The sequence below is a fragment of the Falco biarmicus genome, chromosome 8 (genome assembly GCF_023638135.1).
Source record: "Falco biarmicus isolate bFalBia1 chromosome 8, bFalBia1.pri, whole genome shotgun sequence".
NCBI lineage: Eukaryota > Metazoa > Chordata > Aves > Falconiformes > Falconidae > Falco > Falco biarmicus.
In genome coordinates, this window is record NC_079295.1 from 30,750,006 (window position 1) to 30,776,737 (window position 26,732).

The 26,732-nt window shown below is 46.0% G+C and overlaps 1 protein-coding gene across 2 annotated transcripts in view; it reads left to right on the top strand.

The window, feature by feature from the left end:
- Nucleotides 1-26,732, top strand: part of GLI2 (GLI family zinc finger 2) — a 199,747-nt gene that overhangs the window by 111,617 nt on the left and 61,398 nt on the right. For both annotated transcript variants that reach the window (XM_056350159.1, XM_056350160.1), the window contains exon 3: nucleotides 18,182-18,287. In XM_056350159.1, coding sequence (XP_056206134.1) covers nucleotides 18,182-18,287 — 106 coding nt within the window. The remainder of the gene's footprint in view (nucleotides 1-18,181; nucleotides 18,288-26,732) is intronic.

Sequence of the window (26,732 nt, forward strand, 5' to 3'; positions counted from 1 at the left end):
CCTGCATTTCCTAGTCATATGTCAGCCCCACAGTGTTTGCCAGGAGAGGCGACAGGGGTGCCTGTGAATCGGATTATACTCCAGAGGTCCCTTCTCAGCTGGGAGCTGTGGTCACAACAGTTTAGTAATAATAATTAGCACTTATATGTACTGACAAAGCTGTGTTTGGCAACTCTTTCAGGCTATGTATGTGGCTTGTGTTGATACTAGATGAAACAAAGTCAAGAGAAGGTAAGAGAAGAATGCACCCTGAGAAATGGAGAAAACGCAGTAATCCGGAAAATCATTGTGCCCACAAACTCATTTGCTGGCCAGGCAAATAACTGAAAAACTCCTAAGAAGTGTGTGAAGTATTAAGCATAGCCATATAGCCATTTGTGGCCATTGTAGTTCAATTAATAATTTAGAAATGTATCTGCAATAACCCGTCTTCCCTTTCTTTCACATCATAGCTTCCCCTGCTCTTTTTCTTCCTCATTTTCTTGTTCCTCATCTTCTAGTAAGTGAACACAGAAGGTTCTGTAGTACCAGCTGATTCCTGGAGAAACATAATAGGGCTGTGTGAACCTATCAATGTGGTTAGATGTGCCATCAACTCAACCAGTCATGGTATTGACAACCAGCATGATGCCAGCACAGGTCTGTCTGAGCCCTTTCTTTCCTTCTCCCTCAGCAGCCCCAGTGATGCTTCAAGGTGCTGGTGCCTACACTCTTGGTCCCTGAGAAACAAAGTGGCTCTTCCTGCAACGTGTTTTTTTTGTCTCCTTGGTCCCTGACCCAGATCCCTTCTCCTTTTAAGCGTGCGCAGGCATGTTTGCCCACGAGTGAAGAGTTGTGAAATCGGGGCTGGTAATGGGAAAATGCTCATTCAGGTGTTCAAAGGCATCTGCCGTTGGAGCTTTGCTGCTCAGCTGAGGATGCTGATGGCACTCCCTGGCAGTGGGTGCCCTGTCACAGGGACATGTCCAGTTTATACTGGTACCTGCCTTTGTGGGACTGGGTGAAGGAAATTGTCCTCAGACCAGGAGCCAGGACACTGAGCATCCATGAGAGTTCCCACCGCTGCCAGCGAGGTGGTGTGGGTGATATGACACTTGATGATGTGTGTGCAGAGATTAAGGCACCGCGACTTCCTCAGCTGTCAATACAGCCTCATTCACACGCATTAGAAATTCACTTGCAATTTGCAGGAGGATATGTGGAAAATTCCTCTAAAATGACTCCCAACAAGAGTGTCACTGGCTCAGAGGACAAGCGCTCATGTAGGCCACATCTGAGTTATCAATCCCAACAGCTAGAGGCAAATGTCAGCTTATCATTACTGCTCTGTAAACAGAAATCATCGCATAATCTTCTGTCTCACCCATCACGTCCAGGTGACAGCCCAGGAAGCCTATTAGCAAATGCCAACACGCCTACTGCGCTGGGGCGAGTTACATGCCTGGGTTAAACACCGCAAGGAGCCTCAGCAGGGTAACAGCAATGAGTCACCTGGAGTCAGAGAAGTGCTAAGTGATTTTCTCGTGGGAAAAACTGAGATCTAATATCACCAGGATTGAACACCTTCTCTTTTTTTTTTTTTCTTTTTCCTTCTTTAAAGTTTCCTATTGAAAATATAATGCATAATAAAAGGGGAGCACAGAAAAAGGGTGCATATACCTGTACCACTCTGGACGGGCATCTTACAGTCTGAATTTTGCAGTGGGAAGATAAATTATAGAAGTAACCAGAGCCAAACAAATACCAGAGCCAGAAGTAAAGTTGCAAGAATTACAGTACATACTTCAAAGTGCTTGTACTAATAGCCTGATAGCAGTACCGGTTTCAAAGTTAGAAGTGTGTTGTCAGTAAAACACAGTGTTCACAGATGTTTTGATCTGCCAGTACTGCATTTCTGAAGAACTTAATATGCCCATTTCTGCTGTTGCCCTAGTTTGGGGCCCCTGTACATGAGCGGTTGTGTAGATCCCATCCTTAAATGGCACAATGGGTTCCAAGCAATGGGTCAGAGCAAATCCAGGGTTCGTCCTCACGCCTCTCTTACCAGGATGTCTAGCTGCTTGTCCTGTCCTGTGTCGCTCTGCGGGTGTTGCTACATTGCAGTTGGTGATCTTGTGCCTGAACAACATTGAAAATAAGAGAAAAGCCCAATATGATGCTATATCTGTTGTGTGGTGGCTTTCCAACTCAAAGCCAGTGCTGATGTTCCTTTCAGCAGATGATGAATGAATAAATAACACCCTAAATGATATCTGAAGCTGTTTGCCATAGGAGGCTCCCCATCTTGCAGATCCTTCAAGGTAGCTTGAAGCTCTCAGCACACATCAGCCAGGCTCTGAACTGAAGGTGGGAAAACAGCCCCTTTTTCTGTGCACTGAGGACAGACACTAGCGGAGGGACATGCTACAGAATTACCCAACTTGGAAGATAAATGTGGTCTTTCACAAGCGGGGAATTTGCTGATTTGCTGTCAGTGGTAGATAGAGTTAAAGGGGGGGGGGGGGGCAGTGCGGGGAAGGCAATGCATTAGCCACAAATTAATAAAACCATCTCCATCTGTGCAAAACAGGAGGTTGCAGGGACCTGTTTCAGAGTCCCTTGTGTCATTACAAATACTCCTGCTATCACAAAACTCTTTTGATTGGTGTCACATTTTGAAGTCCTTTCTTTTCGTGCATTCTTTAAAATTAGATGATTTTTAATAGGACAGCCTCTCCAAAATTGATTGGGGGTGGGTGTTGTGGTGGTCATTAGATTGTTTCAGTGCAGATGTCTTTTAATTTATTCTAATTTAGCTTAAGACTGTGCTTAACTTTAGACTCTCAAATTATCACATTTAACCCAAGAGAAAGGGGTTTGCACAGGTTGTCTTAAATAATAAAATGCACATAAATGAAACAGAACTGTTTTTGTAGTTTGATCTGGCCAAAGTAATCTGCTTCACTTCCCACAGTTATGGGATAGAATGACTGGCTGAATTAATACGGGGAATGATACAGGATATTTGAATTCTTGTCAGTTATTTCATACCGCTTTTTCCCAGCAGTAAAATGGATTTGTTCTGAAACCTGGAAAAGAAAGAAATAAACTTGGCAGATGTAGCCAGTTTATGATTTATTCTGAGTTTGTAGCCTGATCCAAACGCCACTGAAGTCTACAGAAATCTTTTGGGGGATTTCAAAACAAATCTCATCAGGCTCTTGATTAATATGCTGGGGAGTTGGGGGGGCACATGGTTGGGGCTGAGGGAGTCTTGCAGATCTAATCCTTTTTTTTCCAGGGTTTGCATTCTCTTAGTGTACATCCTTTCATGCAAGTCTCTCAGTGTTCCCTGAACCATATGTATTTGGATTAAAAGGTAATATGAGAAGCAATAGGAAAAGCTGGAGCCAAGTCCTATTTTATTGCAGGAAGGCCTCGAAGTGACGTGAGGAAGGACGGCATGTCTGACATCTGGGGCTGTGGGAATGTGACTTGGAGGCTGCAATAGAGACAGGGGTTTCTTGTCAGTCCTCTTTCCCTCATGTCCAAACTCTTGTACTCATGCACCAACTCTGAGGAAATTTGGCGATGGAAAGGAAACGAGATGAAGGAGGAGAGGTTTGTATCGTGTGATCTCCTAGCCTGAACCCCACTGCGAGGGATGCTCAGCAGGCAGGCATCTCATCGTGGGGTGCGGGTGGACCGAGGTGAGTCGCAAAGCCTTGTGCTCTGGTGCACGTTGGATCTAGGTTTCATGAGGCAGTGTAAGTGTGTGACCTTAGTCAAGCTGATTAATCTTGCTGAAGCATCTGGAAATAGAGAAGAGTAATAATTGTAGCAGAATTTAACGTGCGCCATCTTTCAACTTTACCGTTATCCACAGTGTTTTCTAGACTGAAAATTTTCCAGATTTTTCTAGGATGGGAAAGGCCACTATGTGATGTATGGAACTGAAAGAGGCTTTGCATCTTGATTTATTCCTAATCTTATTATTGTGTGACAGCATCAGTTATCTCTCAAGGGGTGGTATTAATTAATTTTCACAAAATATTTGCAGTTCTTGGTGGAAAATGCATCACAGAATGGTACTACTTGAGCTATTTATTAGATGGCACCTGAGATGTAAAACCTCCTGCTTGTAACTGTCTGTGACCGTGTTTCAGTGTATGTTGTGAGCTTTCAAACTCCTTTTGGAAAAGCTTGTCTTTTAAAACCTTATTTTTTTTATTTTTTTTCCCCCCTTAAAGTGGGAGGGAATCACAGATGATCTTTCACATGATTCTTCCAACACCCAGTCATTCATCAGCACAGACTTAAAGATAATAAACTTTTTGTTTCAGGCAATTACTTAATCTCGACAAACTCCTGTGTTAAGCAGGGCTATTAACTGAGCAGGCCATAAATCAGAGTGTTTCCAGGTGGGTGAATCTCCTGAACTGCAATCACTCTTCAAGACCTTCCAGAGACCCCTTACAGTCTTAAGCACCCTCATTACACAAGCAGCATGCTAACAACCAGCACTTTGCATGAGCTGCCCAGAGAATCCGCTGCAAACTGCGCTGGGACCATTTTTAACACCAGTCAGAAAATTTTCATACCAAGGCAGGATGATACATGGGAGTTATTAGCCTGCACCAAAACCACAGCTGGGTAAAACAGATAACTTCCTCACCCCTCTCCTCGTCAGACCTTCTGCTTAGTTAAGAGCGGTAGACTGCCTTATGCTTGGTTAAAAGCCAGCTCATGCAGTATCCTCTTAGTCTTTATGGACTGTGAGTGCTTTGGGGACTGATGAGGCATGAAAGCTCCCAAAATTCTTCGAAGACTACCAAGATGCTTATCTCGTGGGTATAAGTGCAAGAAAATAATACCCAGCCCGAATTTTATCATGACTACTAGAAAGCGGGCATCTTTGCTTCCATTTCCAGAAAGAAGTTTGGTCAAAACACACAGCAGACTCTGCACAGGGTTTTTCCAGACTCAATTTGTTCAATTTTACAAATAATATAAACAGACCTTTCATACGAAGGGGAAATTTTTCAAGCCATTGCCTATAGGAACAGTTTGATTTCAGTTTGTTTTAGTGCCTGGAGGAGCATATGCATAAAGAAAGCAAACTCACTCCTGTGGTTTGGATCGGAGAGGTTAGAACTGCCAGCTCTGCATTTGAAGCACAGCCTTGTCCTGAAAGATTGAGAAAGTCTTTGTAGCGTGAAGCAGTACGGGTGTCCCCGTGATGGCAGCAGGCAGCCCTGTGACGGGGGAGACCGTTCAGGTAGGTCTGTGCTCAGGGCGGGCTGGCGTGCCCTTTCTTGTTGGCATTGGCACCTGAGCTTTCATGGGATTTAGGCGTCTGCTTGGGAGTTATTCTTCTGCAAGGCAGCTTTCCAGCTCCTGCAAGTTGTGCTGGCTCCCCGAGCCCACGGCTTGTGGTGCACTACCTGATGGATTCGGGGAAATGTATTTAGTTGGCAATGGCTGGTCAGCTCAGCTACTCCGTACAAGTAGTTTAGCCGATGCTAGAAGCAGCCGTGCCCCCCAGGACCAGCACCTGGGAAGCTGGGCTGTGAGCATGAAGTTCACCAGCCCTTGGGAAGGGATAAGTTACCTTTTAGCAGGAGGCACTCCTCAGTCCAGTCGGCCCTGCGGCCACCCAGAGACAGCCTGGCCACCATAACGGAGAGTGCCGTGATGTGGGGACAGGTGGCCAAAGGAGGTCAGGACTTTTGCTTTCAGTGGCAGCCTGGGCTGGAAGTGGTTGCTGAACAGCAGCCTAAGGGGCCTTTGCTCATCCGTGCACCAGCGATCTCATGGTAAACTGGTTCAGGGAGTTGATCCAGCCAAAAATCCATGCAATAAAATTTTAGGTGGTTAGTTTTCAACTGGATGAACTCCCTGAGCTGGCTTAATGTGTGCCTGCGGGAGTGCCAGTGTCACCTCTGGGGAGGGGTGTGAATGTGTGGCTGGGGGCGTGAGGCAGGGTCTATTTGAATGCTAAAAGACATCCTCATCTGTAGACCTGCTCCTGGGGATGCAGCTTGGTTTGCCACTCCTCAGTAAGCTTTTATTTGCATCAGTGGAAGGTGCGTGGTCAGATCTCTGCTAGATTTGCTGTCAGATGAGAAGTGTCATGCAGAGAGCACTGCGTGGTAGCTGATGATGCACTCTCCCTCTTTTTTCATTCGCTGGTTTTGCCCTTTGGTGCTTAAGCAGGTTTTTTTGTCTCCAGTCTGAAGCTGCTGAGCTTCCTCATCCCTCCACATCTCACCAGCAGAGATCCTGGCCTTGGTCATGTCAGATGCAACTGAGGGCATCAGTGTCCGCTGGTGCTCCTGCTGCCTCCTGATCACAAATGATGGTGCTTTCTCCCATAATTCCTCCATCTAATGGTAAATTACAATTTAGCCATGTATTACAGGCGATCTGAAGCAGTTGCACTTTTGAGAGCCAAGGAAAATTTGCTTAGATGTAAAATCAAGATCCAGGAGCAGCTAAGACATATTGAGTAGCACATTTAGCTGCCTTATGGATTCATGCTCTGCTTCTCGGCTCCCCTGGGTCCCTGCCACAGGAGGCAGGACCTCTGTCAGGACCTCATTCACACGTGCGTCAAATGCATTTCTCTCTCCTTGGGGTAGCCGGAAAAAGAAACATTTTGAGAACTTGGGGAGTCTCTCACAGGCAGGTATTGGGGAATGCGGGAGAAAGGCAGGGGATATGGGGGAATACTCTGGGCACTTGGGAGCTGGCTGAGGTTCATGCAACCCGTTCTTACCACCCTTCTCACCAGCTGTTTCAAGTGATGTGGCTCCAACTGTGAAGTGAGCTGTAACATGAAATACATGGGGGAGTGAAAGAGTCTGCCATTCACTGGCCTGGTCACCGAGCAGTCAGTGGCAAATCCCTGTGGCCCCTTTTTTTTGGAAATTGCTACCTCAGCTGGAGGTGCAGAGGGTCGCTGAATCCAGGATGCTACTGGCTTCCCAGGAAGCAGGATGGTAACAACTTGGAGAAAACTTCTTCCTTAAACCTGCAGGCATATGTTCTTCTGTGAACATGTCTTTCTTGAAGGATCCGTAAGTTTGCCTAGATATTTTTGACATACTGATTTTTCTCCAACTGCCCATCCAGGCAGGCACAAGCTGAACCACCATCTGGTCTGCCTCCACCTCCCTGCCTGCGCCTCGTGCGGCAGGATTTCTTCCTCACTGGTTGGGATATTTGTTTCCCCCCCTCTCTTCTTTTTTCTTCTTTCCATTCTCTGGCAGCAGCTGTTTGGAGAACAAGCCCCAAGATCCATCTGGCCCTTCGAGCTTATCGGGCTGTGTCTTGTCTCGACAAAGCGGCAGTGGCCGCGCTTTCATACAAGAGTTACATTATATAACAGCAACTTGCCCGAAAAGCAAACTGCCTTTTATTCGCTTGCGCTGCCTTTCTCCCTTTAGAATTGCAGCCACAGCTGAACCACAATGTAGCCTCAGATCTGAGTCAGTCTGGAGGGCTGCTTTTCTCTTTTTCTTTTTTTTTCCCTTTTTTTTTTTTCCTCTTTTCTTTTTTCTTTCCTTTCTCTGCTTCTAGAGGAGTTGGCACAATCCTGGGTTATTAGGACATAAGCTAGCTTGTTCTAGTGGAATTTCCTGTCTGATTTTAATTTCCCTCTCATTTTTTCCCCCTCAAAGTGAGACAGAAAAGCTTTTTAATTGCACTGCCGTAGGTTGGCCTTTTGGGATATTATTATTCTTATTAAGTACTTCCTGTTGGGAGGCGGCACATGAGTAGAAGTAACAAGGATCTTGGTGCAGTTGGGGCTTGTGGCCTCTTTGTTTGTTAATAACTGTCAGATTGGCAGCATCCTCAAAATACATCTTGGCCTGACAGCCTGGCAATTAAGTGATTTTCAAGACTCTCAACGTTTGCAGCTCAAGACCTGTGGAATTAATAAGCTGTGTTAGGCCTTTTGGGTTTGTTTTCTGCTGTTTGGTAGCCGTAGCTCCTCATCCATCTAATAAAAAACTGACACTGGTGGGAAAGTCTCACTCTGGAAATCTGCAGTGGGGAGGTAGAAACTCCTGATCCAGTGTGGTGGGGCTGACCGGCACATCCCAGATGGGAGTCGCATCCTGTTGTTCATCCCTGTTCCAGCCACACTGGCACACTGTGCCTGCACAGTGCCTAGCGATGAGCCTGGGATGCGGATGAGCCTGGAGCGCTGGAGCGGAGGTGCCTCAGCAGCCGCCCTGCACACTGCAGCTCAGAGACTCAGACCCGGGCGGCTGCAGCAGCAGCACGCGAGTGGGGCAGGTTGCCACGTGCCATCACGCTGCTGATGTTTCAGATTTCATGGGGTCCCAAAGAAGAATTCAATGCTTACTTAGCAGAAAAAGGCAATTTTATTTTCTTTTTAATTTCCCAGGAAGCAAAAATTCTCAGCTATCTCTTTCAGAGACTTCCCATGTTGGCAGATATTGTTGTAATAAAGTCAAGGTATTTCAAGCTCATCACTTCCACGTTCTTCGTGTAGTGTAAAATATAATAGATCATAAACCATCCTGATCTCTTCTGTGCCACTTTTGACAGCAGCTGCAGGTTCCTGGAAAATGTTTTCTGATGGAAAACTGCTCTGCCTTAAACCTTCCCCCAGCTCAGGCTATTTAGGACTGAAGATGGTGGCTGGTGGCAGCAAGGCTGATCAGAGACTTTTCTAATTATTGCTCTTTGGAAAGCCATCAGAGCTTCACTGTTAGGCACCCCGCTGCAGGACTTCCTCGTGCTCATGGGGTTCCCCCTGGCTGCAGGAAAGCTCTGCTTTCATGTTATTTATTTACCTTTCCCAGAGGTGTAAAAAAATAATGATTTTTCCCCTTAAGGCTACCACATATCAGTAACCTGAAGACCCCAGGAATTCTTGTAGAATAATAAATAATGCATCGCCTTTAGCCATAGATGCCCCACCTGCATGTCTGAAAATATTTCTATAGATGTGAATATATTTGTCCTCCCAACACCATTTTAAAGTTTTTGCAAGTTTTGAGGACAACCTGTTTTACGAGAGCAAAACCAGAGCTTTCCATGTGGGTTGTCCGCCGGCTTCAGAAAATTCCTGTTTTCTCATCAAGAAGCGAAGTGCCCCATTTCTGGTGACACCTGAAGTGTGCTACAAAGCCAGCTACTTCATAGGAGGACGTTGCAGGGTTTCCTGGGGTCTTTGCAGCCCCGTCAGCAGCAGCTGTCCCCAGCCCTTCAGTGGCTAAGGCAGAAAGCCCCTCACGCAGTCTTTCAGAGGTGGCAGATAGCATCTGAGGTATTTCAGGGTTTGATTTCTTAATGACAATTCTGTGTTCTCGTAGAAAATGTCAGTGAACTCTTACATTTTTAATCTAAATTTTCCATGTAGAGGGAAAGGCCATTTTTAGCCTCACTGTAATTATTCCAGCTTTTTTGCCCAGGAAAAGACTGACAGGTTTAATGCCCTTAACAAAGGTCAGGCGGTGTATGGGAGCGAGCTGAGGAGAGCTGCCAGGAGCTTCAGGACGGGTTAGACATTGAGATGAACAAGAATATCCTACTTCCATTAGGGTCTGAGTTCATTTAAGCACACCACCTCCTTCTTGGGGTGGGGAGGAGATTTATGGGCAAATTCCTTCGGCGTTGCCTCCAGTTGGCCACGGGGCTGCAGGGGGAGTTCGCTGATCTAATCTTACCTCCATATCCCAGCTGCAAGAGCCAGCTCGCTCTGCAGACGCCTGCCTGCCTGCCCCGCTTTTGGACACAGCCTGCGGCTCAGCAGCGCTGCCCAAATGCAAAACCAGCAGCCGGGCTGAGACGTGTTCCCTGGCTGCGTGGCCACCAGGACCGCGTTTCTACCTGCCATGTGCCGGCAGTGCCTGTGTCCTGGTTGGGAGCTGCATAATGGCAGCCCTCGGCATCTTCAAAAGACTTTTTCTTTGTTCTTCCACCTGAGCGGAAGCACTAGAATAAACTTTGTAAGAGGATAAACTCCTCTGGGCCATCCCCAAGAGGATGGATGGTTGTTGTGATGGCTCCCAAGGAGGTTTCCTCTGGGATGCTGGAGAGCGGCAGCCTTGCATTTGCAGTGTCTGATGGAGATGTTCTCTGTGTCTCATGGCCATTATAATGGCTTTTATTATGCAGGTAACCCCAGGAATGGGCTTTATTTTGCATAAAGGAACTACCACATCCACATGGGCATCCAAAGTCTGTGGACCACAGGGAGCTGAGCAGCTGCCTGTGCGGTCTCGCTGCTGGCTGGTAGGGAAACAAGCAGCTCCTGCATCTTTCCGTGGCAGAGATGTGTGTGGGGGGCTCCTGCAGTACTGCTGCAGGAGAGGCAAGCAGCGAGGCAAGCCGCCTTGGTGTTCTCCTCTGCTCCTCACTGCACCTGAGTTTCTCCAAAAGTGAAGTCACACTGACTGCCTTTGTCCTGCAGACGCTTTGAGGTCTGAGCAGAAAAATGCTTGTTTTGAGGCTTTTTTGGTGATTTTATGGGTGACAGGCAATGTATTTTTTATTATTTCTTGTTTACTTTTCACACTTCTGCATGCTAGCAAGGATCCTTCTTCCAATGCTCCTACAAGGTATTTACCATTACCTGAGCTGTTTATCAAACAGAAGTTAGTTGTGTGCTCTTGATAGCTTACCCGAATGGGAAGCCTGGCTTGCTGTACCAAATCCATGGTTAAACTAAGCACATTACCTTCTCTAGCATCCTGATGTGCATTGTCTGAGAAAACAGTTTTGTAAATTGGGCTTCCACCATCTTTCTTCATTTAGGTATGTTAGAGGAAGAGAAAACTGGTTCTGCATCCCTCTGGATCGAAACAGCTGGCTGAAGCTGAATGCATTTCAAAATGGCCTGTAGTAGTTGGGGCAGGAGAGGGGTCCCCTGTAGTAGGTGAGCTGGTGGGAGCCTGCCTCCCATTTATCCTTGCTATAACGTTCATAGCAGGCCAGAATGAATATTTACTATTATTTTACCTGCGTAGTTCCTCTTTTATTTTTGTCAAAGCCACTGAGTAGGTAATAAAACAAAGTAATAATTAACCAATAATAATTGAAGTATGCTGTATGAAAACCAAAGCAAATGCTAACAAGCTAAACAAAAGAAAAGCACACACGGTGCAGCCCTGTTTGTAGTGCTGTCTGCTGGAATCATTATACACGTTGATATAATAATACTGAGCACTTAATTACCACATCATTTTTAAAGTGCTGTATAAACATTAACCAAACCTCTGAGGTAGGGTGGTATTATTATCTCTACTTTAAAGAAGGGAAATTCTGACAAAGTGAGGCTCGTCAGTAATTTAGTGCTGTGAAGCCGGGCAGCTGGTGGGGTGGGAGATGAGGTTGTGGCTCCACGGCTGGTCCGCTGCAGTTTTGGAGGCAGAAAAGCGGGGCTGCTGAAACACCTGAGAGAGCTTTTTGTGAAATGCACAGCGCTGCCATTCGGGGAATGCAGGTACTCCCCCAGACACCTCTCTCTGCTTAGAAAATATGCAGACTGGTGTAAATAGCAACCACATAATTATCCCTTTTTGAGGTAGGCATGCAGTTGGTGTATTTTGGAAAGTATCTAAACAACATTAAAGTGAAGCTCTCAAATGGGGGCTGGTGGGGAGCTAAGTGGCAGCTACTGAAACCTTGTGTGTCTGTTCCCCCTCCTCCACCTATCGATCCAAGTGGTGGTTCTGGGAATGGCTTTCCCTGAAAAGCCCTTAATATTCTGCATGGTGGGACATGACTTCATCTGAGGAGAATCCCACAGGCACATCAGCGTGATCTGCTCTGTCATGTTTCTGTGACCCAATTTTCCCCGTTCTTTGTCTCAGACCTTCCCTGACCCCAGGCCTATTATCTCTTCCAATAATTCACCCGGGCCATTATTAATGGTGCATTAACTTTGGCTGTGCTTTCAGCAAAGATGTTTTTCTTGTGCTCATTCATTCGCTCAACTCACTTAAACAGCGAGATCATTATTCTGGGGACGTCACACAAACACAAAAACATCTCCCTTGCCGACACCTACAGCCCTGCAGCACTTTGCTGGAGGGGCGGCCATCCAAGTACAACACTGAAACGCCCAGGAGGGACTATCAAAGGGAGTCAAGTAGCCACACACATACTCAAGTCGCCTGGGGCTGGGTTTGCCTCCCCTGCTCACAGGCCAAGACTGTCCAGGGATGCTCAGAAGCCCACCGAGGCCAGGGGAGCTCTGACATGAGGAAAATTGCTGCAGGAAGGCTGGGGAGCAAAGCACGAGCCCCTCTTTGCAGTTTCAAAACAAACCCGATGTTTGCCACCACAGGTGTTGGATGCAAAAAAAAAAGAGTCCTTTTAATATGTATGCTGTGGATGAGTAAAATTGGGACTTTAAAAAGTATAGCACCAAAACAAATGCTGCCTACAATTTATTTCTCACTTGATGTTCTGGGCTTCTCAGGGTGATGACTGAGTGAGGGACACTTCATATTTGTTGTATCTTTAACCTGGTCCTTGAGAAGAGAGTAATATTTGGCATCCAGAAGGAAATGCGGGCAGCAAGAAGGGCCTTTGCTGTGGAGATGGGGAAAATTAGCAAATGCCTCCTGTCATGTCTTCGAGGTTTTTATGTAGTGCCTAGTGCAAACAGCAGTTAACTTTCCTGTTATCCTTTTCTAAGAATCTGAACCTGGGGAAAAAAAAAGCAGAAGCTGTTGCAAGCTGCTGTGTGGCCCCAAGCAGCATCCTGCCACCCCCAGTGACAGGGATGTGGCCCGTGACAGCACAGCGCTGCTGCTGAGAAAGCACTCGCGGACTCTCACCAGCATCTTCTGGGAAAGCCTCTTCCCACTTTTTTTTTTTTTTTTTTGTGCCAGCTGCTTGTGCACAACTGCTGATAACACCGTGGTGACAGGAGTGTGTGAGCTGTTGTCTGGAGAAGTTTTTCTCCCACTAATCCAAATCAACCCAATAGCCTGGGGCTCCAAATCCTTTTAGAGATAAAGTTGCGTTTTCTGCCTGCTGTGGTTGAGGTTCACTGGGGAACCTGCTCGTTTGACTGCGTAGACTTGGGCAAGTTATTTTACCTTACCCTGTTTCAACCCCTCTTGAGTCAAAAAAAAAAAAAAAAAAAAGAAATAAAAAGGGCCTGTGTTTCAAATCCATGTTTGCTTCTCTTCTTAAGGAGAGGTGAAGCTTTGTTAGCCTTTGCAAGGTAGCTTGTGATCCCATTATGAAAACTGTGTCCCCTGCATCACTAAAATCACAGAAAATCAAGCCAAAAGGGATCTCAAAGAAGTCAGTATTTGCTTTTCCTTTTTTATAAGGAATATATTTTTAAAAAAATGTTGATTTTTTTATGGGTGTTTTTGCAAATTTGTTGAGGAAAGAACTACAGGTACTGAATTATTCAGACAGCAATCGTCTACCTTTTCCCCTCAACAACTGACTTTCCCTGTTGATGGCAAAGTGTTTACACTGTATTTCTGATGGCAGAGAAGCTCACTCACAGCCTGGACTGCTTGTTCTGACAGAAGACTGTTGGACATCAGTAGGAAAACCAAGCACACCTGGTGGCCTGCGCTGTTCACATGTGCTTTAGATAAAGCAGCAGGAGCCCGGTACGTATCAGATGGCACAGAGGGTGTGGGGGTTGCTTCTCAGGGTGTCTCTCCAGCCAGTCTTGCTGCAGTACCCCAGTTGCCAGTGGGAACAGAAGACATCCTTTAAGTGCTTTCCCAAGGGCTTTCGGAATTGTTTTTGTCAAAGCAAACTGCAAACGAAACCCGATTCAGCGGCATGGGGTCTGATTTCTTTTCTTCTGCTGCTTTTGGGGTTTTTTTGGTGGGTTTTTTTTTTTTTTGAGCGATCACGTGTGTAGGCTGAAGTGTTTGGAACAGAGAAAGCTTATTTGACCCTTCCTAATTCTTTTTTTTGGGGCTTAAAAAAAGGTGCTGCTGTGAGTGATGTCAAAACGGCTCCTTTGCTTGCTGTACAAACTCATATGTGCAGTCTGTGTTTTTCTTGAAGCACAGGTTTATCTCTGGAGATAATCAAAAGCCTGCATCATCCTCCAAAAATGCCTCTTTCTGATGCCTCCCTCCCTGATTCCTGGGATTTTCGGCAAAGGGACATCCCCTTTAAACCTCCATTTCTGCTTCATATCTTTTCTTTTTGAAGCCAGAGGGTTGGCTGGCCTTTGAATAGAAGAGGATGAGAATACAGCAGTGGGAGGTCCGTGTCTTGCTCATAAACCTTGGCCAGAAAATCAGCTCCAACAAGTGGGGACAGGTAGCAACGTCTTTCCCCTTATCAAACAGCACGGCAGAGCAGACGCATTCCTGCACAAGCAGCGGCTGGGTGCAAGGTGGGGCCTCCCGGCTGAGCCCTGCTGCTCTGCGCTGTGCTTCACCCCAGGAGCTGTGTGCCATGGGCTTGATGAAGAGCCATGTTATTTCTGTACCAAACACCCTGTTTTCCCATTCTCCCTACCCCTTGGGTGCTGCTTTGATGTGTTCTTTGGTTTTCTTTTCCTTCCTCAGGACCCAGAGAAAATGCTTCTCTGTTGTTCCAGTGCTAGGGGACTTTTGGAGGTGCCATGTCACGGCTCTGCACCCCAGCGTATCGTACCGCATGGCTTGGCATGGCCCAACTTTTTCCTGGGCAAAAGCTTTCCCCAGGCCTTCTGCTAAAACCTGCCTCCCTCTGTGTAAAACAATCATCATTAGTGCTAATTGGGCAGGTTTGGGGTTAAATCTGCAAAGATTGCCTGGGTTTGGTAAATCCTCTGCCACCGCAAAGCAGATAATGCTAAACAAAAGATTGCCTTGATTAGATTAAAGTTGGCAAATTCATTGCCTAATCATCATATTGCCCTTCCTGTGGCTATTCAGGAATACATCACCGTGACTTACTTGAAGTAATTGAATATAATTGTCTTTTTAACTCGTATGTGTAAAACATCCATCTTTGTTAAAGGCATGTGTTGCTGTCCTACTGCCAGCTCACTGTCCTTTTCAGGAGGGGTGGCAACAAGAAGCAGAGCCAGGCTGACATTTATGAATTGGTAGTTGATTGCCTATAAAACCATTCATTATTTCTGACCAAGCACCTGGAAGAGAATAAAAAGGAACAGCACCAGCCACTGGAGCCTGTAGGGTTGGCTGGTGCTGCTGCAGGCAAGGTAGCAGAGGGGGAGCCCTGAAGTGGGACGTTGCAAGGGGATGCCACCAAACACAACCCTTCCCCTCGCCCTCGGCTGCAGCAAAGCACAGAGCATGTGGCGGGGCTGGAAGTCAGTGACGGAGTGAAACAGGCGCCCCAGGCAGAGGCATTGCTGACTGTCCCGTGGTCCAAATAGGATGAAATGCTAAAAACAAACCAGCAGTGCCAGTGGGAGGGAGGAAGAATGTGGAAATTTTTCTCCCATTAATAATCAGAGGTTTGAGGAGGGAGATGTTCACTTCAGATGTGTTTATGCCAACAGATAGCTAGGAAAGGAGGCCAGGCAGCAAACACTGTGTTCTCTTTTTCCCAGCTCTCCTGAGTGGCAGGGAAAGACTCTTTTAGCACAATAATTTCCAATATTATCTCACCAATCAATCATTCAGAAATGCACAGTTACAAAATAAAACATAACTGCCCTGGGTTTTAAGAGATTCATATTGACCTGTTATTCTTAACAGTTTCACCATTATTAGTAAATTTGACTGCTCCAGGGAATGGGCCCAAGGATTAGGGTATCACTCTTTGTATTACTGACACATTACCGTGATGGCCAGCACAGTTTCAGCCCATGTCAGCGCACACTTTCCTGCAGTTTGGGGGCTAACCCTGCCCATTACAGGCAGAGTGGACACCTAGTTTTGGGAGTTCCCAAAACTTCACCTATAGGGATGCCACTAGCTGGGCTGTGTAGGTTGGCCGAAGGAGCGCAGGAGAGTCCCTGCTACTTTGGGTTTATTTGTATGGCATAAATATGGGGTGAGTGCTACAGGAAGCCCAGCCTAGAGGCTCAGGCTGGAGGAGATGTTTGTGCTGTCTGGCATCAGATGTCTGTGCAGGGACAGTTGATTTTTTGACCGTGCTTGGTATGTGATGATGTAAAACCTCTGTGCCCCACTCCCTCTGGTCACCACAGCAGCAGTGGGTTGTAGCTGTGGCCGTAGCCAAGGGACAGCAGTGTCCCCAGGGAGGAAGACAGCAGCTTTAGGTGCCTGCCCATCCTGGCAGCAGTTTGGGCTGAGTGTGGTCTGGGGAGACCAGAGGCTGTACGGTGCTGCCTGAGCAGGGAATGGGATGTGATGGCTGAACTCTGCTGTATTTCTGACCTGGAAAAACACTGGCTGCCTCTTCAAATAAAGTCTCCTTGCCTTATGGAACAGATCGCCCCTACAAGGGATGGTTAAAGGGTGGATCTTCCTTCTGCTAAAGCAGATCCTAAAGGATGCAAGTTTATTCTCTCCCTGAACTGCTTTTGGGAGAGGAAGGGAGGGGAGCAGAAGGGGGGAAGGCAGTTAACAGTTACCCTACTGTGTCCTGACATTAGGCGAGCTGCAAAAATGCTCCCAGTGTATCAGGTAGTGTGTGGTGCCAGCCCTTCGCTGGAGCACGGAGAGCAAGTCTGCTGCGGAGCCTTAAATACTTTCCACCCCGACTACCTTAGCTTAACGCCTTTCAGCAGAGTTGGCAGGAGGGTTGTTTTTGTGTAGTCTCTCACCTCTCCCAGCAGCCCGGCTGACGTGCCTGTGCCGTGCTGTGCTCAGGGATTGTACGTTGCAATGGGAGTAGGAGCCTCAGATCCTCTTGCTGATATGCCGGGAAAGACATATACGGGGATTTCACACAGGCTTTGCGTGACGGACCCAAAAGGAGCACAGCCTCGCTGGACAGAGTTAGTATAACTCTGTTGCAGCTGGAGTTACAGATGCGAAAGGCTGAATTTTAAGTCTTTCATAGCAAAAGAGTTTGGCGTTTTCTGGAGTTTGCTGAGCATCAGCGAGCGACTTGGCCCAAGCCTTGACACTTTGGTTTTGGATGGTGCTTCCCCACTCTACAGAGAGATGCTACCTGTCACAGAGGCAAGTCACAGTGAAATACTGAGCACAGAGTGGGTTTTGAAGGGCTTACTCAGGAGGTTGGTTTTGTTTTGCTTTTAGTCTCCCGTTACAGAGAATGGCCAAGAAGCCGGAGAGTGAACGGGAAGACCTGCGACAATATTAATTAGTCTTTAATGAAGAAGTTCTGTTTGTAAAGGCAGAGCAAGACCAGCCTTTTATCTTTAAGCCGACTGCTGGTACAAATCTAGAAAGCGGCATAGTTACAGATGTGATGAGCCGTATCAGAGGGCGATTGTACAGTAGTATCGTTATCGAGTCTCTGCTAATTGTACTTCTTTAGCTTCTGTAATTTTAGCATGAAAGGCCCAGGTGGCCAGGCAGTGTTGTCGGGGGTGGCATGGAGAAATAACCTGATGAATTTGCCATCAGCTTGGCTCACTCAAATATTCTCGCTGTTAACTTTTGGGGTCAATAATAAATATTAAAACCTGTCGATTTAATAAGTCAATGTAGGTGTTCTCTGCCTTTTGAGACCACTTTATCTTTCCATCAAAGATGAAACAAGCTTCTCAAATGAATAAAAAATAGGGCCTCAAGTGATTACAAGTGAGAGCAATTTGGGCTCCTCTCTCAGAACCTGGCAGTAGGCACTTTTGAGCCTCTTCTGACTGCCTAGACAGTCTGCATTAGCGCTGCTCTCGCTGTTACATTTTTAGGTAAATATTTCCAACTTGTGCGTACAGACCTTAAGGAAAGGTGTTTGCTGCCACTCCAGGCTTGAGGGACGATGCAGGTCTGGATCCCGCCAGGCTCTGTTGAGTCTGATTTGCGTTGCAAGTCTAGTTTTCCTTGGTGCTTCCTATAATCTCCTCAAGTTCAAAGAGCGCTTAGCTGCTTGTCTTTGTCAAAAACCCTGTTGGAGATCTTTTATGTCGAAGATGTAGGATTTCTCCGCATGACTTTGATTATTTATTCATTCCACTTCTCTGGTGTATGATAGCGCTGATATCATGAAGACCCCTTGTCTTGCACTGCTCTTGCTCTGAAATTCATGGAGATTTAGTGCCTTTGAAATTGTTTTAAAAGGAAAGGAAAAGTTTTTGAAGTCCCTTTTTTTCTTCTTCTTCTATTCCCCTCAACAGTGCCGCAGCACATTTTTCCGGCCTTCCACGCTCCTTTGCCAATTGACATGCGCCACCAGGAAGGACGATACCATTACGAACCTCACTCTATCCACGCTATCCATGGGTAAGTCTTGCATATCCACTCCCGTGCCTTGCTAAAACATCAGTCACCACGGTACGCCGAATCCCGCTGCTAAGGTCCCAGGGACTCACAGCCCTCCTGGCAGGCTGGCCCCACTGGCCACCCTCCACCACACTGTCCCCATCCAGTGGCAATACTGACCTGCCTGGCAGAAATGCTCTACAGCTCTATTAAACCTATAGAAGTGCCGTACAGCAGCAGGATGGGAGTACAGGGCTTCCGTGTTGTTATCTGGCTGACGTCCTGGGGACACACTTGACTTGTGCTTTTGCACCCCTGGTGTTTCTTACATTATGCCATGCTCGGGTCGTTTCTGACACCATCTTGGTGAACACCCAGCACCGATTCCTCCATTTGGAAACCTCGTGTACCGTCCCTCCCTGCCCGCCGGTTTGGGGGATGGCAGCAGAAGTCTAATGGGAATTCTGTAATTCAGTTTGATTTTACCAGACAATGGCCAGGACAGGCTGGGTGGTGTTTTCTGCAATGTGGTATAGAGGCAGGTCCTCACGCGGGTGTCTGTGTCTGCTCCGGAGGGGCAGGACCCTGGGTTTTTGTGGTGACCTCCTCGCAAGAGCCCACTTCTCCCCAAGGCAGGTGATGGGAAGTGAGCACAGGCACTGGTCAGAGACTATACCCTGAGAGGGGGGATCATGGTCCATCTCTTCATCTAGGATGTGGCAGCGCAATAGTCCTTGATGCCTTGGAGGATGTTTGTAGGGAGATCTGGTTTCACCTCCTGCAAGCTTTGATCAGGGCAGGGAAAAAGGCCCCAGCAGGGATGTGAGCAGAGGTTGTCATGACCATGCAGGCGGAGGGGTTTCTCCTTGTCCCTGAAATGCACTATCCCCATGGGAGGTGAGGGGCAGCCTGATGGGATTGGTGGTCCCACGGCCGCCCCAAAATCCCTCAACCCATGGCTGTAACACAGGGCTCAGTCATCAGCTGAAGGATGGATCCTAGGGCACTTGGTGTGGGGAAACCTGTAAGGGACGGAAACAATTTGCAAGAGCAAGGGAAGAACAAATAGGGCTCATCACTTAAAAAACTCTCATTGGAAACCCCAAAGCCCCATTGTGGTCTCGCCATCCAGCCAGGGTCAGCGCTCACCTGGCTTTGCAGGGGCTGTTTGTAGAGCTGTGCTTTTTCTGGCTGGGTGTGAGCCGGGGAACAGTCCCCGGGAGGCAAGTAACGCAGACGGCGGCAGCCAGGAGATATGTGGAGTCCCACAGCTACCAGGGCTTTATTCCGCTTCCAAAATGCTGCAGGAAAAAAATGATAGGGCATTCCCCTGGATCCTACCAGAAGACAAATCATTGTCTTTTTGGCTGGCAGTCAGTTTGACTGGATGTTTAAAGGGGCAGAGCAGCTCCTTCCATGCTGTGTGCAAAGGGGAAAAGACAGAGCAGATTGCTAGCATGGGAATGGGGTGGGGGGCTAAGGGGGGCTGTATGAAATAGTTCTGGTCTTGTGTGCAAGTACATATGAAAACTGTAGAAAAAAGACAGATTAATAAAAAAAAAAAAAAACAAAACAAAAAACCAAACATACTGGGAGATAGTTAAGAAGCCAGAGCTTTGGCTAACAAAGCACACACTGACTTCTGAAAGGGGCAATATTCAAGGCAGTGGTTAGAAGAGAGGACTGGCAGATGCTCGGACATTTGGCACAGATTGTGTGCCCTGCTCAAAGTTGCCCTTCACTCCTCATGAGAAGGATTGGGTGCACTGCATGTGCCCTGGGGCTCCACAGCAGTTTCTTTGGTGGGACCACGAAGCCGGATGTTCTGCTGGTGCTATGTGCCTGTGAATCATATCCTCTAGTGACAGGAGCCAGTATTTTATCATATTGGGGTTGTCCAACTAATCAACCTTGGCCAAGTGTACAGTGCTGGCAGATCAGGTTTCACTTCATCTGTGCCAATATTAATAATCCACAGTCTTAGCAGTGACCACATTTGTATGTCAGAAGACCAAGAGTGTCCTGCTTAGTGTTTGGGTAGAGTTGTGGGCAAATACCTGTTGCCTTTCTTCCTTGGAATCCTTCACCTTCCCAGCAGCACCTCTCATAAAAATGACTTGTGAGGTACTGGAGAGAAAACTTGGTTGCCGGTCTTAGAAAAGGAAACGCAGTCGTCTTTGAATCTACCTGGGCATTGCACTGAAGGCTGCCTCTGTGGCTGGTGAAGAACCAAAGCTGAGCAGCCAACTGCTTCTTGGCTGTGGGTTTTTTTTAGGACCAAGGGAATGCCACTTCTGTTTGGCTCATGTCCAAGTATCCTGGACTATGGCACAACCACACTGGGAAAATTCTTACCAGCTGTGGAGTTAGTCTCCCAACCAGTTTTTCTCTTTCAATCTTACCTGCAAACATTGTAACCTCATCTTCTGCCCTTTCTTCCTCTAGTTTTTGTTCTGCTTCTGTCTTCTCTCCTCCAGTCTCTGTGCTGGAGGTGATAGCATAGTGCTCACCTCCTCTACTGGAGGATTTCCAATGTGAAATCATCCAGAACATCATGGTGGTAAAGCTGGACTAGAACGTACTTAGTGGTTGTGTGGCTTTTGCTCAATAGCATGGGTGGACTCCGCAGGCACAGTTGAGCCTCTAGAAATTTGTACTCTATCCTGATGGTTCAGAAATCCATCTTGTTTAAAGTACAACTCAAAAAAAAAAAAAAAAAAAAAAAAAAGGCATGTGCATATTTTCACTCCAGAAAATTACGGCAAATGTTTGGAAGAAAAAATCTGTCACTGAGTTTTGGCTTTATGATGAATGTGATCAGAGCCTGACAGAGAGCCCCCAATTCATCAAGCCCATATTCTAGCTGTCTGCTGTCTTGCTGGTACCAAATTTATCTAATTACATGAACATTGCACAGCAAATTAAGTGTAGTCTCATTTGTTGCTAACTATGGGGTCTTATTATCTGCCTGCTGCATTATGTCAAAGGTTTGTTTCCTGATTGCTCGATGTGACATGGCAGCACATTCCCCTTCATCACTGTTTGCATTTGGCCTAATGAGAACATACGTTATTTTATCCTGACTGGAGGGAACTCATCTGTAAGGCTCTCTTGAGCAGGACCACCTATGGGACCTTTTTCTTGAGAATATGAAAGGGAGTATGGAAAAGTCCAGTAATAAAAGATCCACATGACAAGACAGAGGCCTGAAAGATTTGTTGTATATCTGCTCACTGTTCTCAGTCTCCATATCTCAGTGATTTCCTTGTTAAGCAGCATGACAAATAATTTTCAGGACATGAGTCTTATTCCAAACCACTGAGCATTTATTATATGCATAAATATATAATCCAGAAGCAGGTCACGTTGGTATTTCCCTGAAGTATACTTCTAGAGGGTTTTTTTCCGTGTTTCTCTAGGCATTAGGACAACTCACTTTTCTGTACAAACTCTGTTGTTTTTACTTATTTGGTGATACTCTTTTTGGACATGTTTCATTTTTTGACCTTTTTTTTTTTTTTGACATTACAAAAAATTAGACAGAATTACAATGCTTGCTTGGCTTGATTGGTCTAGCAAAATGAAGTATCTCATTCAGATCATCCTTGAGTGCTGTGCAGTGCAAACCAACAGGAATACTGTGGACTTAAAGTATCATCCTGGATTCTGATGCTCGTGAGCTTGTGGTTATATGGAGGATGGGGAGAAAGGCAGGACTGGAGCCCGGTGGACACTGCAAAAGGATTTAATGCAGAATGGAGTAAAACTGAATATGGGATGAAATCTATTCCAGGAGTATAGAATTAGGGCAGAATGAATAAATGAAGTTGTATTGGTACATATAAATTCTATGAGGTACCACTTCCACAAAGCAACATTTTTAGCACTAAGGTTGCAAACTACAGCACTCAGGAGCTAAGAAATGACAGAAAAATAAATCTGGAGATTCTGACTCATTTTGCATACCATTGTGATAATGCATTAAATTACAGAGCCACATACTCCTTTTCTTTGGCACCCTCGCCTCTTGCACTGCACAGGATGGTCCAGGCTCAGTGGAAGAGCAGTGGTGGGCATTATATGCATTTTCTGCATGCAGCTTTTATTGATTTGTTAGAATTTCACTCTGCACCATTGGTTGTAGGAAGAAGATCAGCATTACTGGAGCAATAGTCATCAGCCAGGGTGTTTCAGCAGGTTCAAAGCTGAACCAAGAATAGGTCCTTTTCTAACAAAGGGGGTATTTTGTATTTTAGCAGGCTTCTTCACAAAAGCTTTCTCTGCTGGGGCTTGTTCGATGCAATAACTCCATCTGCTCTAAACCAAGGCGATTTTCAGTGTCAGCTTTGCAGGATCAAGCCCTTGCCTAGAGAGCAAAGCCGCTGGCAGGTATGGCAGGTGGTTACTGACAGCTCCCTTCCACTCCCCACTTTAGGTGTGCTTAGCTACTCTCAACTATTTTTTTTCTAAGGCACAACAAAAATAACTAAAAACTCCTTAGCTCAGCTTAAAAGTCCCTGCCAATGCAAGAGCCTTCAGGGCTAACCCTTGTAAACAGCATGCCTAGGCTTGACTCAGCAAGAAGCGTTTTAACAGTAGCTCCAAAACTGTGGTTAAAACCCATCAGGCATTACGCAGTGTAACAAACAAAAGCAGCCTTGTTTTTCTACCGACATCCTGGTGGTGTTTCAGGATGCAGTTTTGACATTATTTATTAACAAAATATTGTTGTTGCTATTCTGCCCACACATAAAGATAGTAAAAAAAACCCCAACACCCAAGCTGATGGTCACAAATTCCATGGCTTTCATAAGGACTGAATTTTCCCAAAGACCTAAACGTAGAGAAGACTCCATCTCCATAATAATATGGAGTTGCCCTTAATTTCCCTCTGGTAGGGATTTTATCTGGTTTAATCATGTATCTTCCTCCATTTCCCTGAGATCTGAATATATTACAGATTTTCCCTGATATTCAGCCTACACTTTTTTTCTTTATCTGATCATATTGCCCCTCCTTGTTGAAGTTTGTTTTCTTTCTACTGTGCTAAAAATTACAGAATACCTCTTCAGGACCAGTTCCAATGTGCCTGAGCTGTTTAGGCAAAGTAATTCCAGGCGGGCAAGGTGGCTGTTGAACTTTTCATTATAGAAAGACTGTGTCATGCATGTTTACAAATTTGCCACATTTAATGTTGAACCTAAGATTTTCTGTGTTGGATATCTGTTTCAGGCTGGTTTTCTTTTTCATTTGTTGTTTTTGTGAGATTCAGCCAAGGGAGGCCAAGTAGGGTTAAGGGAAAATATGTTGTTTAGCCATATAAAAAATAATCATCATCATCTTATAATTGTGCTTTGAGAAACGCCAGTGTCTCTTGCTTTAGAGCTGGAATTTGCTATTGTCACAGATGTGCCTTTTGCTGTTCCTATTTAAAAAAAAAAAATGACACACAACAACTCCCCCAGTTTTGTTGGATAGAAATCCTTTGAAAAATCTCACTTGGAACACACTCAGTGAAGGGGTGTCAGAGTTTTGCAGTGAGATTATCTGAGTGCCCCGTGGCCCTGACTGTGCTCCAGCAGAGCCCGGCCAGCGCTTCCCTGCCACTGCTCCCCACTTTCTGCCAGGGCCTCTTGGTCGTCCCCTCCGGCCAGGGAGATTCGTGACCACAGCGGATAGCGGAGGGGAGCTGGTTGCTTCGCATGCTCCTGGAGCTGCCTTTGTGCATTATCAGGCATGTGTAAAGTGCCGTTGGCTAACCTCCGTGGGCTACGGCTCCCATGAGGCTGCAGCTGTGATCCCATCAGGTGGTTTAGGATGGGACCCCAGGTAATGGTTGTTCCTGCAGCAAGGACGCCGCTTGGTTGAGCCACAGAATGTACACACTAATAAAACCTGTGTGTTTTCATATTTACTTTGCTACCGGAGTAGAAAATCTTTGGCAGGTCGTGATTGATGGTACTGTGCTGCTTTGGAGATAGAGCTAGCTCCCTCCGGAGTCAAAGCAAACAGCTGCTCAGAGAGGCCTTCTTATGTGTTTTGCAAAGTTTTACGACTTTCACCAAATAGATACATTGCTCATTTGGGAAACAGGTTTGGGGGCTCCCACATCCAATTTATTCTGTGCCCTTCTTTCCCACATGCTTCTTTTATTTATTTAAGAAAATAAGAATGTGTGAGTACGCGATGGTTTGCAGAGGCTGGTCTCCTCCAGAAGGCTGGTTCAAACCTCTGCCTGGTCTGTAATTAGCAGGAGTGTGTTGCTTTTAGGTGGCTCTTTGGTAACCTACAGGAGGTGATGTGGGGAACTATCAATACCGATCTCACTGTAAAACTACCAGGGCTAATACTTGATGGTCACTTGATCCGTCTCTGGGAGACCATAGATTAAATACTGGGCTGCTGCTGTCCTGTTTTGAGAGCTGGAAAAATGACTTTAATTCCATCTGTGCTTTAGTTTTCCCATTGCTAAAATGCTGCTACAGTAATACTCACCTTCCTGATGTTTTGAGAGCTAAGAAAAGTCAAGTGGTCTGTGATTCGTTGAGCTCCCCAGAAGGGGCTTGTGTCAGGCATCAGGAAAGAGGTACACAGCGCTACCTACCTGTGCGAAAGACTGAGAAGGTATACACTTAACATCTTCTGACCTCGGGGGGAGGACAGACTGATCAGGTCTTCAAAAAATGGGGCAGACGTAATCCAAAACACTCATCAGGGCTAGAATGTTTCTATAGGTTTTTCCAATCTGATAAAATAATCTGTAAAAAAACCCACAACACCCAAGCAACCAAACACAAAACCCCACAGCTTTCTCTTTTGAATCTTTTTAACAAATTTCAAGCATTTTCCATTATGAGAGAGATTTGCACATCTATGCTATTCCTTAAATTGAAGATAGTTTCATCATGTGTGTTTAGTTAAATAGCCTTCAGCATACTTTGAAAAACTGAAACCTGAAGTCCAGAGGGACGTGAAGGTGCATAGTTTCAGAGTCATTAAACTATGTAGCAAGACAGAGATTGGACATGGAAACATTTGGGTTGGATCTTCAGTTGCTGGATGCCAGTGGCTTCGCACTGGAGTGAGGGGCCTCGGTGAGCTCAGATAGAGTCATGCCTGTTAGCACCTAGTGAAGATCTGGGCCACCAAGTTGCTGGTGCTGTGACACCACAACTTACTGAATGAAAAACTGCAGCTCTAATTTAGCCTAATGACCACCAGAAGGGTAAAAACAGCTAGGAGATTTTAGTATCGAGAACAAGAGCCTGATCTCTGAGGTCTTTTATGTAAACCTCTGGCTTGTGTTCGTTTAATATGATGTCACTCTGTAATCCACCATTGCTTTTAAATGTCATTCTCAGAGCTTCATGTCAGCACGTTTTAAGTGATAATCCCTTTGCTTACCTCACTTTATAGTAGATTAAAAGTGACTTCATGCTTCCACCTTATCCGCTGTTAAGCTTGTTCTTTAGGAAAAATTTATTTGATCTCTATTCTCTCGCTGCTTTCTAAAGAGTTTCTAAACAAAGAGTGTGGCTCTTTCAGAGGCCATCTCAACGGTGTTGCCCATTTTGCATTGCTTTCAGCATCCTGTGAAAGTGGATGAACATTCAGTGCCAGTCTCCTGTCCTTTTCAACTCCAGTATTACAAATTTGTTCCTCAAGTTTTCTCTCGTCTAAATGTGGAGCATCACTCCTCCTGGCCTCTCCTTTTTCTTAATCCTAAATAAATCCCCTCTCTAGTTGGTGTTTCACCTCTCACTAGTTTCTTACAGTCAGGAGGACAAGAAATGATGAGACCTGTTGCAGAGTTTTGCACCTCTGTAGCACTTTGTCCTGTACAGCACAGGGGTGTGTAGGTTCCCCCTTTCTGGTCCTGTATCTCCTGGTTGAACTTGAGTAAAAGTTCGACTGTATCCTGTAGTAAATCCTTTCTCAGTGTAAAAAGCTCTCCATGCAGTTCACCTTCTTAGACCACTTATTTTTCTCCCCCTGTATTTCACCCTTCTGCTCCTAGCACACCTCCTTGTGTAACACATCCCTCCAGATACTTGCTGCATGTTGCCATATCCTCCCTCCCTACACTAATGAACTGCCCAGGCTGCAGCCCGCAGCATATACTCAAATATCAGTCTGCTCTGTCTCCTCATTTTCACTGTGTTTCTCTGAAATCCTTCCAGTGTGGAGATAAATGGACAAAACCCATCCATCCCATTGGCTTATAAAATGAAGCCTGTGGCACATCACTTTTCAGGTGCTGGTTAATCTGGGTTCCCAGCTACCAGTGGCCACGGGAAGCAAATAACACAAGGTGCCGAGAGATAAAAACTAATGGCAGAAATGCTGGCTGGTGATACTGGAAGAAAAATGTAGGATTTTTAATGTCTGTACAGAGCGGAAATTTTCAAATCTCATCCAAAAGTTCCCCCCACGCAACAAAGAGCAGAGAAGTCAATTTACCCTGGA